This window comes from Quercus lobata, chromosome 11 (genome assembly GCF_001633185.2).
Source record: "Quercus lobata isolate SW786 chromosome 11, ValleyOak3.0 Primary Assembly, whole genome shotgun sequence".
Lineage (NCBI taxonomy): Eukaryota > Viridiplantae > Streptophyta > Magnoliopsida > Fagales > Fagaceae > Quercus > Quercus lobata.
The window spans coordinates 29,714,381-29,728,108 of NC_044914.1; the positions used below are offsets into that span (position 1 = coordinate 29,714,381).

The window sequence follows — 13,728 nt, forward strand, 5'->3', positions numbered from 1 at the left end:
CTCTCCATTGACATACCCTTGAGAGGAGTTTTAGCCAAATCCTTAACTCACCATATTCATATTAGTGAGAAGGTTATTTGGTGCTTGGAAAGTAGTTCAGAGAGGACCAATTCTTTTGGTTGATGCAATGTGCTTATTACGGGATCCAATAAGCTAGAGAAAACAAGGTTAGTCTTAATCCTATTGGAGCAAGAAGCTTGAAAGGCTTACGTGCATCGAGTAGACTAGGCTTAGAGGGTTTATTGCTATTCATGTATCCCAACTGATTTTTTAGTAGACCATTTTATTGCTTGGAGGGAGGTGGAGAGGTTTTTCGCCGAGTTTTTCAGTTTCCTCTTTGATAACACGTGCCGATGTTATTTTGTGTTTGCATCTCTCTAACCTTTACTCTTTGCTTTTAATTACTGCTATGTTGTGATTACATTATGGCTTAGAGTAGTTTGGTTGTTTGGGTATAGCTTATTCTTATCATTCTGCACATATATTGTTTGAATATAAGCTTGTGTTGGTAATTTTAAAATTGAGGGGTCTAATCATTCACTAGTGTTTTACACACCAAGTGAACTTTCATTTTCAACCACTCACAATTTACCACTTTAACAAGTGATTGAAAATTGTATTCTTAGACTTATTCTTCAATCACAATACTCGATAAAAATAATAACAATTATGGAAAAAGTTTGTGTACCGAAACATATAAGTTTCAGAAAAGAATTTCAATACATTTTTTCAAAAAGAGCTTTTGAGTTTTATTACTTTCCCCCCATGGCCCCTTCTAAATCATTCAATATTCTAAAAGCAATGCTTCATTCGCTCACCTAAATGGTAAATCCATAATAAACGTAATTAGTAAGATAAACTACTAGATATATAGGAAGGAGCATTTCTCTTAGAGATGGCAATTTTGAGCCACCCCTCCCGCTTTGCCCTGCGTGGGTTTTCCCCGCCCCGCAAAGGTAATGGGGTAAGGATGGGGCAAGATTTTAGCCCTGCACCAGGGAGCGGGGTGGGGATGGGTTTAGACTTTTTAAACCCGTCCCGTCCCCACCCCGTCCTACATTGCTAAGGGTTATAATTGTAAATTTTTCATACCTTAAAACCCTACATTTAAACAAATATATTAATATTATTTTATTTTATTCTACCTAATGTTGTTCTCTGCCTTTATTTTGTTATGTGTTATAATATGAGTTTTTTTTTTTTGTTTTTTTTTTTTGTTTTGGTAATTGTCTTATTAAACACTTGGATATATTATTCAATATTTTCTAAAAAATTGATTTGATTGAATATGATAGATTTATTTGTAATTTTAGGTATATTTTTATTAGTGAAATAGGTTTCATTAAAAAATTATACTTGTAGGACAAATTAACAAAAAATAGAATTCTACGGGGTGGGGCAGGGCTTTGCAGGGCCCCAAGGGACGGGGATGGGGTGAGAAATTTTTCCCCGTCATGTGAGGTGGGTCAGGGATGGGGCAAGACAAAACTATGCGGGGCGGGGACGAAGACCCCATCCCTCGACCCTGCCCTGCTCCATTGTCATTCCTTATTTTCTCTTTACTCTTCCTTTCTCCCCTCTTTCATACCCTTCACAAAAAGATTCAACCCTTTCAATTATTAGTTTGTCCCAACTCATTTTTTTAATCCTTAATGCATGCCCATCAAGGGTCAGGGTTCAAGTCTCTAGAAGAGTGTTTCATATACATATACATTTAGATTATGTTAAAGTATAATTTTTATCTCGTATAAAAAAAATTTATTGGATTGATAGGAAATATCTAGAGTTTGAAACTATAAGAAAGCCAAGAGATGGAAGAGAAAAAAAAGACAGTGATAGCTTTAAGGTTTTAGTGCCCCTACATTAAGTAGGTTCTTTCAATTATTATTTTGTATAAAATTTGTAAAAATTTGGGATAATTGGATTTGCTTTTCTTTGATAAGATAGTAAGATACACTCTTTTTTAGTACGATAATAATATATATTTTTTAACTTTTAAGTGTTGAAAAAAAGTCAAGAGAGCATCGGGTTAACACTATAGACAACTAAGGTAATGGCCTCAAGCCCCCAAATATTGAAAAAAGGCCCCCTCTTTTAAACAATAAAATATATTATATTTATCTCTCTTACATGATGTAAAATCCCTCTCACTTAGAAAAAATAATTTAAGGTTCCCCTATTGACCAATAAAATGCATTGTCTATTAAAATTAGTAGGTGAAAAAACAAAATTAAGGCTTAGTTTCCCAAAACAAATAAAGTGGATAAACATTTTCTACTTTATCTTAATTTTTTTTTCTTGAGTACTTTTCCTCTTTTCCTGTTAGTATGATACATCAAATATTCATCATCATGTTAGTGTAGCCCTCCACGTGACATTTAATTTTATACTTTTCCTTTGTGTACCTTTTTTCTTTTTTGTAATTTAACTTAATATTATACTTAATGCTATTGTTTGTTTGATATTAGTTTATTTAGTTTTTTTTATTAAAAATGTGCTAAAATATACTTGTATTTTGAAAAAGTAAAAAAAAAGAAAAAAGATGAGATCTTAAAAAACGTGCATAAAAACTAAAAGATAAAAGCTAAAAAACTAAACTGCAAGCAAATGAACACTAGTATTGTAAACAAAATCAATTTTAAAAAATAAAATAAATGTTTTAACAGTACGGTAGGCACAGCCTTTTTATTTTGCTAAGCATCTCCTTTAACTTGTAGTTGATAAATTCTTATTTGTACAGTTTTGTTTTTTTATTTTATTTTATTTTATTTTATTTTCATTTTATAAATTAGGTTCTATTGCTATATATATACTTTGAAATTTATTTTATTCTAGTTGAATTAAAATTTTCTATTGTAGATCATGTTTCAATTATTCTTAAATATTTTCTAATATAAATGTTTACTAGAAAAAAAAAATCTATTTGGATATGAAAAACTTAAAATTAAAAAAAAAAAAAAAAAAAGAGAGAAAAATTTAAAAAGTACTTGAATCTCAAAAAATAACTTTGGATAAATTTTTACTAGTAATAAACAAAGTATAACTGCGAATCTTTCAAAATTAATATTGACAAAATCTTATTTGAGTGGATTAGTCACGTTATCAATTAAAAATAAAATGTTAGCAGAATTTGAATAATTTTTTTTAATAATTTTTCATATCAAAAGGCATGAAAAATATATTTTAAATGAAAAAAAAAATTGATACCAAAAGTTAAATAATATGATTTAATAAAATATAATTATAAAAAAAAAAGGTCATATTAAAATTGTTGGCTTGGGCTCCCAAGTAAATTGATTTGACCTAGTATCCATGGTTCAAGTAAAGTGAAGTAATTTTGGAGTAAGGGGGCAGTTTTGACCTAAAAGGATAAGGGTAAGGGTGCACACGGTGTGGTGGTGGAATTTTGGGTCATATATATCACTACACCTCACCTTAATAGCTTGTTTGGATGGAGGGGGAGTAAAGGATAGTAGAGTAGATGGAGGGAGAGTAGGCTAAATTACCTTATTTGGATATTTTTTAAGGGATTTGGAGAGGTTTGGAAGGATTCTAATTACTTCTAACCCCTCATTTTTAATTCTCCCAAATTGGAGAGATTTGGAGGGAGAGTAGAGTATAGAAATACTTGACCAAATGAATTATATTTACCCTTACCATATTAGCAAAATTACAAACTATGAAAATACTAATTATTTCTCTCTCCCTTACTTAATTTTAATAACATCCAAACAAGGTGGAGGATAATCATTCCCCTTTACTCTCCTCTTCACTACTCTCTTCCCCCCTACTCCCCTCTACTCTCATCTCGCTCTAAACTTCCAAACATAGCATAATTGATTTGTCATCTTATCAGTCTAGTGTGGTTTTAGATTGTGCAATACATTGTGGTTTGGTCAGTTTCAATGATTTCTATATTGATAAAGAGGAAGAGTTTGTCATTTGCTTATGTTTTCTAGTGTATATAAATTGTCCTGGATAAAGTTTGGCTACAAATAGTTGTATCTAATAATTACAACTCTACTCAATATTTTTTTTATTAGATGTGAATTTTGACAAATCTATCATATTGAATTGCATTTTCTTTTTATATCCCCAATACTTACAAAATTTCAAGATGATCAAAGGCCGATAGCTATGTCATCAATGAAATGTTTAAATTTTAAGTTTTTGTAGTCTAAAAATTATGCACAAAAAATAAGTTTATGGACTTAATAGTAAATAAAATTTGATTGACATAAAATTTGACAAGTGTGTCAAAAACATAAAGAACATACAATCCAACAGTTACATTTTCAAAATATATAATCATGTTAATTTTTTTAGAGGAAGTTGTTACCATTAGTTACAACCAAGTTTGCAACCAAACTTTATCCTTATTTATATATAGCAATATGTGTAGGTAATTGCAAATTAGAATTTTTTTTTTTTTTTTAAATTAGTGAAATCCAACGCTTCATATTACATATATTAAATATATAAAAAACTTATAGTACATCAACAGGTGTGGTGTGGTGTAGTCTTTTGCGGTTTTAAGAAAACACCACACCGGCACCTATAGATGTGTTTTTTGGACCTCCACCACGGTAAATGGTGCGGTAACTATATATATTTAGCAGTCGATTTTGGTTGGTTCAGGTGCAGTTGAATGAAGAATGATGTGGCCCATGAGATCCTTCACCAGATGTTTTGTGTTTGTTGGGGGGGAATATTGCCCTTTATTTTATCTCAGTCAATGATATGATGAGGGGATATGAAAATATGGTATATTATTATAATTAATATATAAGAAAAAAAGCAGCTTACTGACTCGTTTGTCTTTTTTTTCTTTTTTTGTCTTAAACTTTCGATATCATTATAATATTCTAATTAATTTTAGCGTTTGTTCAATGGCCTATAAACGTAAACGAAGAAGAAAGACAGAGCCCAACCAATTTTTGGCTTGTGGTGTGGTGTGTTTACTTAGGGAGATAGCCAAAGCCAAGCATGGCAACACCTCTGACACCAAACCCAGCTTACAAATGCATGACCAAGTTGTTCTCACATATACTTCTTATAGTGCTTTTCCTCACCATTGTTGAGTCCCAATCAATCATTGAGTCCTTACCAGGCTACTCTGGCAGTCTTCCTTTCAAACTTGAAACTGGGTAGGTGTTAAGACTTAAAAGAGTTTGTACTTCTCTTTCATATTTACTGCAAATTGGTCATGTGGTATCATGGAATATGTGACAGTGAAAGTCATGGATTTTGTAACCAACCAGGTACATAGGCGTGGGAGACTTAGATGATGTGCAGCTTTTCTATTACTTCATTGAGTCTGAGAGAAGTCCAAAAGATGATCCACTCGTGCTTTGGCTCACTGGGGGTCCGGGTTGTTCAGCTTTTTCTGGCCTAGTATTTGAAATAGGTACGTATGAATTATTCTGATTCTTAATTATTTTGTTTTGTTTTTGGTCACCAAGTAACAAAAATAACTGAGGTATATAAAAGAAAAAGAAGAAAGCCTTAGCATTTCTAGTTGATTAATATTGCCAGATTAGCTTTTAAACGCTATCTGAAACTTTACAAATTTAACTTAGTTTTTTGCAGAGCGCATTACCGTCGTCACACATAGTGTCTATGGTGACCCGTGCCTTTAGTAAAAGGTACATTTTAAAAATGAATAAAAAAATTTAAATAACACTAGTAAAAGGTAATCATTTTCTACTCCATTAGAGCATCCGTAGTAGATGTTCCAAAAATTATGTCATTTTACCACATCAAATGCTTATTTTATTATTTTACTACATCATTTTACAATATCCCATTTATCAGATGTTTTATAATTCAATTCTATACATTAAAATAATATTTACTACACATTAAAATAATATTTACTACTCATTAACACAATAAACAAACAATAAATAATATACCACACATCTTCCGTACCGTGGCAAATTTGTCACAGTACTGTTCAATGTTGCAAAAAAAAAAAAAACCATATCCCACATCTGCTAAATGGGTGAAAAAGGGGTTTGGTGTGGGATATGTGCCAAATATTTAGCATTTGGCACATATCCCACATCTACTGTGAGTGCTCTTAATTTGTGGAAATTTTTCATTATCGCCAATGCCACAGTTTCAATATTTCTTAAACAATAAGATAATCTTCTTGACTAAAAAAAAAAAAAAAAAAACGCCAACCATTCCTAACCTAACCAGAGACTAATAGTATTGTTGTCGATGATAATATCTTAGAAAAGTTTTGCAAAATTTCAACATCTTAATGCCATCGACATGTGAAGATGAAAGCTTGAGTGAGGTCAACATCAATTCGGGCTGGCTAAGAAAATAACGTATTGGAAATAAGATCCTTTATAGTTCATAGATAAACTTCACTGATCTCTCGTTTATTAGGGGGAAAAAAATTCACTGATGCGATTTTTAAACGAGTATATTGTATTTTTTGGTATTATCAATAAATTTTAAATATATATGAAACCAGTGTTAATCAATGTTTATTTAAACGTTAAAAACGTGTCAAAAGCCAATCTAATTAATTTCCAATGAATATGTAGGATTTTAAGAAATTCATTAATGTATATTTAATTGCCAATGACATCACAAGTTTCAACTGATAGCCAAATAGAACCAGACACCGACACCCTCCACTATATTCACCAAGCCAAAAAAAAAAAAGGATAAAAAAAGCTAAATGACAAATCAAATGAACTTATTTTTACAATAGATTAAACATTACAAATTTAAAGGTGTACTTAATTAGAGCTTCACCATTTAAAATTTTAAACGATCAATGTGACACTATGTAAATTGTTAAATCCAAGAAATAAAATCTTAATCATGAAATGAACTCTTTTCATTTTATGAATTTCACATATAGTTTACCTTGGGAATTTTGGAGAATTTTGACCCATAATTTGGAACTAGCTTGTTACCCTATGAACATGCATAAGATACCTTTACAAATAAGTATAACTAAATGCATATTAAAATTTTACCAAGTTTATATATAATGATTGTATATTTGTATAAAAAAAAAAAGTTAAATTGCAATTCATTAAATTCTCAATTTTAGTTTGTCCAAACACTATAATAATAATAATCATTGATGGTGATTTATTTTAAGGTTTATTAATTTTGATTTTATGAATTTCACACTTAATAACTTGTTCAACACAAAAAATTAAGAAAATCAGATGAAATACATGACATAAAATTAGACTCCAATTGGAGATTTAATGAATTTTCTCTTAACTTTGACTTTATATATATATAGAGAGAGAGAGAGAGAGAGAGAGAGAGAGAGATGATTGGTCTTCTTATGATTTTCATGTCATTATCAAACCCAAATTGTCCCAACTGAGTCTAAAAATTCAATCCATGGGAAACCAACCCAAATTTTTGGATTTATAGGTTTTGTTATATTGATGAGTTGGATGTATACCCTTAGACCTCTCATTATCATTAGGCCAGGAGATGATTGGTAAGTTCTTTCATATACTCTCTCATTAATCAGAGATTTGATTGGTTCCATACTTTCTTGTAGGTCCACTGTCATTTGATTTTGACAAATCCAGTAGGGATTCACCCACATTTAAATTGAACCCATTCTCATGGACAAAGGTCTGAGATTTTGGCTTCCTTGTTTTCTATACTTTTAAGGCTAATTATGTGGTTGATATATGCTTTGAAATTGATGACGATTCTCTTCTAGGTTGCGAACATAATATTTGTTGATGCACCCGTTGGCACTGGATTCTCATATGCGAGAAGTTGGGAAGGATACAGCATCACTGATACCATATCAGCAGCACAAACCTATTCTTTTCTCAGGAAGGTGAGTTTAACATTTGTTCACTTTGTTGTATGAGAGAACAAGCTCAGATTAGATACAGGGGAAAATTTTTTGTTTCGGAAAAGAAAAAGAGCACTCACTGACTCAAGGGAAAATTATTTGGCAGAATACATAATATTATTAATTGCTTAATATATTTTGGTTGACTTTTGTATTTGTTTTGGTGGAACAATGTGAGTAATATTTTCAGAAAAAACTCCTTATGATAATTCTTTATTATCAAATTAATATACCAATCGAGTTTTGGTATAAATAAGGATTAAATCCTAAATCTTTTATTCAACGATTAGAGATTTTACCAATTGAGCAAATTAAAACCAACTGTGTGAGTAATATTTTAAATATGCTAGAATGATTGGTAAGAGAGTCTTTGAATACAAGCATCAATCATACTCAAAAAAAAAAAAAAAAAAAAAATACAAGCATCAATAATTCTATGACAGTAACTTAGAGTGCGTTTGGATTGGGCGTTTTCGCCCAATCCTGCGTCTGCGTTTTTCTTTTTCTTTTTTTTTTTTTTTTTTTTTTTTTTTTTTTTTTTTTCACGCGTTTTGGGTTTGCGGCTACTGTTCATGCACTGTTCAATGAACAGTAACCGCAAACTTTGACTTTTCAATTTTTTTACCAATCACAGTATATCGTGTACTGTTCACGGACCCACAAATTTCACTTTTCAGCAACTTTTTCATTAAAAATGGGTCCCACGATACTATTCACACATTTAAAAATTATTTCGCTACAGTGTTTTTCAGTTTTCAGTTTCAGTTTTCAGTTTTCAGCTGTATCCAAACGGACCCTTAGTCATATTTTTTTAATTCAACTGTCACGTCATAGTTGGCAAAAGTTATAGCATTTGGATTAGTTCATGCAATTTTTTTTTCCTCAAACACTTTTCAAAAATATCATCATATTATTTATTATACATTCAATTTTATTTAAATATTCATTTTGTATTATTATTTTTTATTATCTTCATAGAGGGAGAGTTTGTTGAGGCAAAAGGTAAGAAAAAAAAAATTATCATAATAATATACAAAGTTACAGTAACCTATTTATATGACTATTGTAACTTTGTAAATTTATATATTTTTAACTTGATTGATGTGAGTGATTTTGGAACTTAAATATATAAAATTGAGACATTTTTCTATTTTGTATTCTCTAGTGCAAATGCTCTTATAGTCCTAAAATACAAAAATCACCCATAAAATTTGGGCTAATGTCATGAACAACCCAGTTTGGGTTTCGGTTTCTATTATGCATAATTAGAGTCTATGCATTAGTATTGCCAATTTTTTAAAACAAAATCCTAGTTTAAGAAGCTATTTTTTTCTATTTTGCTTACTCTGAAGTAGAACTCACATCAAACTATTAAATTATCAATATTTATGTATATAATAAAATCACATCTAATTCATCATTTCTTATTTTATTTTATTAAAATATTTTCTTCTTGATTTTTAAATTTCTTTTGGAGTCTCTCTCTCTCTTTTTCTCTCCGCCCTTCACCACACTTGGCATAGCCACCTCACAGTTTCTAATAAGTTCACCTTTCCCTTTGCCTTTGCGGCCATCCACCCACCACACCAGTGACATCATAGACGTGAATTTTTGGTCTGACACAACCATAGTTGTTGTAGGAGGGGAGGACGCCGATCATGACCGTGCTCGAGATTTTGGTTTGACCCAATAATACTACTGGAATGAATTTGTTTTTCGTTATAATTGGATGAAAATTTGGACTTTTTGGTTATTCGGTGATTTGTGGATGTAGATTGGAGTGTTGTTTTCTCGTTGTTCTACTTCTGAGTATGTATATATATATATATATATATATATATATATATAAATGAGCTTTGGAGAGAGAGAGAGAGAGAGAGAGGCAACAACAGAGGAGAGGAGTTTGGGTTCTTGTACAGAGGAGCCAAAAAGTAAAGATTACTTTTCCTAACCTATAAATGTTAGTCATTTTTAAATAGGCATACATAACTAGACATTTTTGTTGTTGTGTTGTTACTTGTAAATCTATGTCATTTTATTAGGGTAAGAGTTTTATAACTTAATTGACACATATTCATGCACAAAATATTTTGAGGTTTAGGTAAGGAAAAGTTCGCTTTAGGGTAAAAAAAAAATATATATATATATATATAATATATATATATATCATTTTATTGGGTTTGCTAGGCATATTTTAGTTGGACTAAATTATTGGGTTTAAGGTATCTTTAATACTCAACCTTGTGTAGTAATTCTGGACTTAATTCAAGGAATTTAAACATGCAAATGCTAATGCCAAAATTTGTTTAATCTTTTGGGTTGTGACATAGTGGCTTTTGGCTCATCCAGCATTCCACAAAAATCAACTCTACGTTGCTGGTGATTCTTATTCAGGCATACTTGTCCCAATTATTGTTCAGAAAATATCCGATGGTAACTTCTGTGAATGAAGATTCTTATCATTATTAATATCAGCATAATGATTGTTATATAAATTATATTTTTCACCTTATACCATCAATTTTAATGTCTCTCCTAAACTTTAAATTTGAGTATTTAATCCTCTAAGTTGGAAATTTGGAATTCAATTTACACATAATATGTGATTTGTAATAATTTATTGAAAAAATGGTTTAAATAATTGACGAAAATCCATTTTTGAACAAGAGATGAAATATTTAATCTCAACCAAACAATGAAACAATCAAATCCGACCCAACTCAACCCATGTGGGTTTGATTAACTTGGTTTCTACATTTGTGATGGGTTAAAACTATCTCAACCCGATGAGGTCAAGTCAAGTTGAAAAAATTGTCCAACCTAACTCAATCTAATCTTTGCACACCTCTGCTTATTACATTATCATATGAAATATAATCAACCCATGTGGGTTGTTGTTATTTATAATCAAGTAGTATGCAACTATCCCCTAAAAAAAAAAAAAGTAGACAGTAGTAGTATGCAACTATGCATGTGGAAGTTAAGATTAAATTTGATGGGTATTTGTGAGACTTTGTAGTGAGACATCGCAATGTGATGATAAATATCAAATGTTGTGGTAAAATGATCGACAACTCAACAGGCCCTAAATCGAAACCTGGGCTTAGTACTTTTTCTTCGCTACAACAACCAAAACCGATCCAACTCGGAAAGGTCAATTTGGTTTCCTGTGCACGAGGATTAATTGTGTGCTGAATTTGTATTTTCCATTAAGTTCAAACCAATCCCTATTTCGCATATGTCACTACCAAAATTTGATGGCACAAATAAAGTTTAATAAGGACGTTGCAAATGACAAAATAATTTAAGGTGGAAAATTTTCCAATGTAATTGTAGTCACTAGTCATATAATTCCATATATATGATAAATTGAAAGGTTATGTGTATTACTTATATATTACTACGTTTGAAGTATGTATTTCCTCTTTTTCACTTATGAAGCATGGTTTTTTTATAGGTAACGAAGCTGGAGTTAAGCCAGCTATGAATCTCCAAGTAAGTACTTACATAGAATATTAATTGAGAAAATTTAAATTTATTTAAGATAATTCATGTTTATTAATGCCTCGTAGTTTTTGAGTTTTGTTGAAGTAAATTTTCATTGAATTTGGATACAGGGATATGTGCTTGGTAACCCAACCACAACCCCACATGATGACTACAACTACAGAATCCCCTTTGCTTACATGAAGGCACTTATATCACAGAAACAATATGAGGTGTTTTTGCTAGCTTATATATGCTATACTATGAAATTCAATTGAGCTCTCAATGCAAAAGGGTTAACCGAATCAAATTCCTTGGTGTTTGTGTGTGTTTTTTTTCTCTTAATATCAAGTCAATCAAAAGGAATTGCAAGGGAGAGTATATAAATGTTGATCCAAACAATACACTATGCGTAAATGATCTTCACACAGTGACGGATGTGAGTGAGCTCTCAACCACTTCTAACTTCTAAGGCTTTATAATATAAGTTCTCTTTACCAATTTTCATACGAATTGAGAGTGATTTATCATTTGAATTTTCAGTGCACCCAAAAAATATATTCGGGACAAATATTGGAACCTACATGTAGTTTGACATCCCCAAAACCAGTGGGATCAAAGTTGGATGCAAGCCTTCTCGGAGAGGATGCTATTCATCTCCTTTCTCTTACTCAAGTTCCTGAACTATGGTGCCGGGTAAATATATGTTTGTGTGTGGGGATCATAATTGTAAGCATGTACAATTTTGGCTAATTTTTAGCAGCTTTCTGTTTTTGTAGAGTTATAACTATATATTCTCTTACATTTGGGCTAATAATGAAACTGTTCAAAGAGCTCTTCACATTAGGGAGGTATGACAATTCTACGAACAATAATAATAGGTATCAAGATTATGAATATTTTTACCAAAAATTTCAAGCATGACAACCAGGGGACCATAAGGGAGTGGGTAAGGTGCAATGCAAGTTTATCTTACACAGATGATGTCTTTTCTACTCTTGAATACCATCGAAACCTCATCAAGAAAGGGTATCGTATTTTGATTTACAGGTAATTTCCTTATTTTATAACCTAATTTACATAAATGGAGATAGTTTATTTCATAGATAAGATTTTATTCTCTCTATCTAACAATGAACATACTGTTATTTAAAGGATTTAACATTGAATATATCTTTAGATTTGTAATATCTAATCTAATAATGAAATGTATGCATTTCAAATGAAAAAGATTTTAATACTCATCGGTTCATGAAAAGAAACTTCGCTAAAAAGTCATTTCCATTAACTACAAGAGGTAACACAATCAATTGGGAATCACATCTAATGAAACTAATTCGAATATCTCATACTTACCATTTTCATTCCTTTGAAATAAGACACTTCACTGATTTTTGTTTCTTTTGTTTGAACACAGCGGTGATCATGACATGGTTATCCCACACATTTCTACTTATGCATGGATAGAGTCTCTAAATTTGACAATTGCCACTGATTGGGGACCATGGTTTGTTGATGGACAAATTGCAGGGTTGGTTTCCACTTGAACCTTTTATAATCTCAGCCACCTACTTTTTTTTTCCAAAGCCATAAGTTGAAGTAAATCAAGTTGTTTTCAATCCTGAACTTCATTATTATCTCATATCCATTATAATTTGTAGGTACACGATGGAATCTTATTATAAAAAAAGTCGGTTGACATATGCAACTGTAAAGGCAAGAATGATATTCCAATCAATATATACTTTTTCTCTAATGAAGTACCCAAGTAATTACAAATTACAAAAGCTAACTCCATTATATGCCTTACTTTTGTGTAGGGAGCGGGCCACACTGCTCCAGAGTACAAGCCTAAGGAATGTTTTGCCATGGTTAATAGGTGGTTTGCTTACTATCCTCTCTAGTCAATAGTGTTCTTGCCAATTTATGTAAGAGAGATCGAGCACTTGCTCAATAAAATCGTTTTAGTATTATTGGTGTAATCAATAAAAGAGCAATGAAACTCGATAGCTTTAACATCTTTCATTTATGTTTCTTTTATAGATTTTCTTTCTCTTATTCTATAGATTTAGTGTTACACTTTTAAAATTTGTTTCAACGTGAAATTTTGAGTAATTTTTTAAAAAGTCAATTAATTTCTTTTTGTTATTCAAAATCTTGCGTAAACTAGAATATTTAGGTTATGTGGATACCGTTTATTTTGTTGAAATTGAAAAATTATTGCTGAAAGTACGGTAAATAAAGGTAAAAATTAGTTAAAATAGTACAGTAGGGCTCATGAATAGTGCCAAAAAGTACAATGAGACCCATGAATAGTAGCAAAAATAAACTGAATAGTAAAATAATTTTAATTTTTAGGATGTGTTTGGATACTACTTATTTTG

General features: G+C 30.9%; 1 protein-coding gene across 3 annotated transcripts; it reads left to right on the forward strand.

Annotated features, from left to right (window-relative positions):
- The first annotated feature begins 4,553 nt into the window (after positions 1–4,553).
- On the forward strand, positions 4,554–13,373 carry LOC115968100 (serine carboxypeptidase-like 1). 3 transcript variants are annotated; one of them, XM_031087331.1, is made up of 15 exons: positions 4,554–4,764; positions 4,916–5,147; positions 5,262–5,407; positions 7,550–7,626; positions 7,718–7,840; positions 10,189–10,291; positions 11,316–11,353; positions 11,476–11,577; positions 11,697–11,783; positions 11,888–12,040; positions 12,124–12,195; positions 12,276–12,394; positions 12,762–12,875; positions 13,006–13,060; positions 13,165–13,373. In XM_031087331.1, exons 2-15 carry the CDS (start codon positions 4,987–4,989, stop codon positions 13,246–13,248), a joined length of 1,434 nt encoding a protein of 477 aa, XP_030943191.1. In that variant the 5' UTR covers positions 4,554–4,764; positions 4,916–4,986; the 3' UTR covers positions 13,249–13,373. The 3 variants fall into 3 exon arrangements, with proteins under 3 accessions (XP_030943191.1, XP_030943190.1, XP_030943192.1); XM_031087330.1 differs by lacking the exon at positions 4,554–4,764 and having other exon boundaries at positions 4,896–5,147; XM_031087332.1 differs by lacking the exons at positions 4,554–4,764; positions 12,124–12,195 and having other exon boundaries at positions 4,896–5,147.
- The last annotated feature ends 355 nt before the right edge of the window (positions 13,374–13,728 follow it).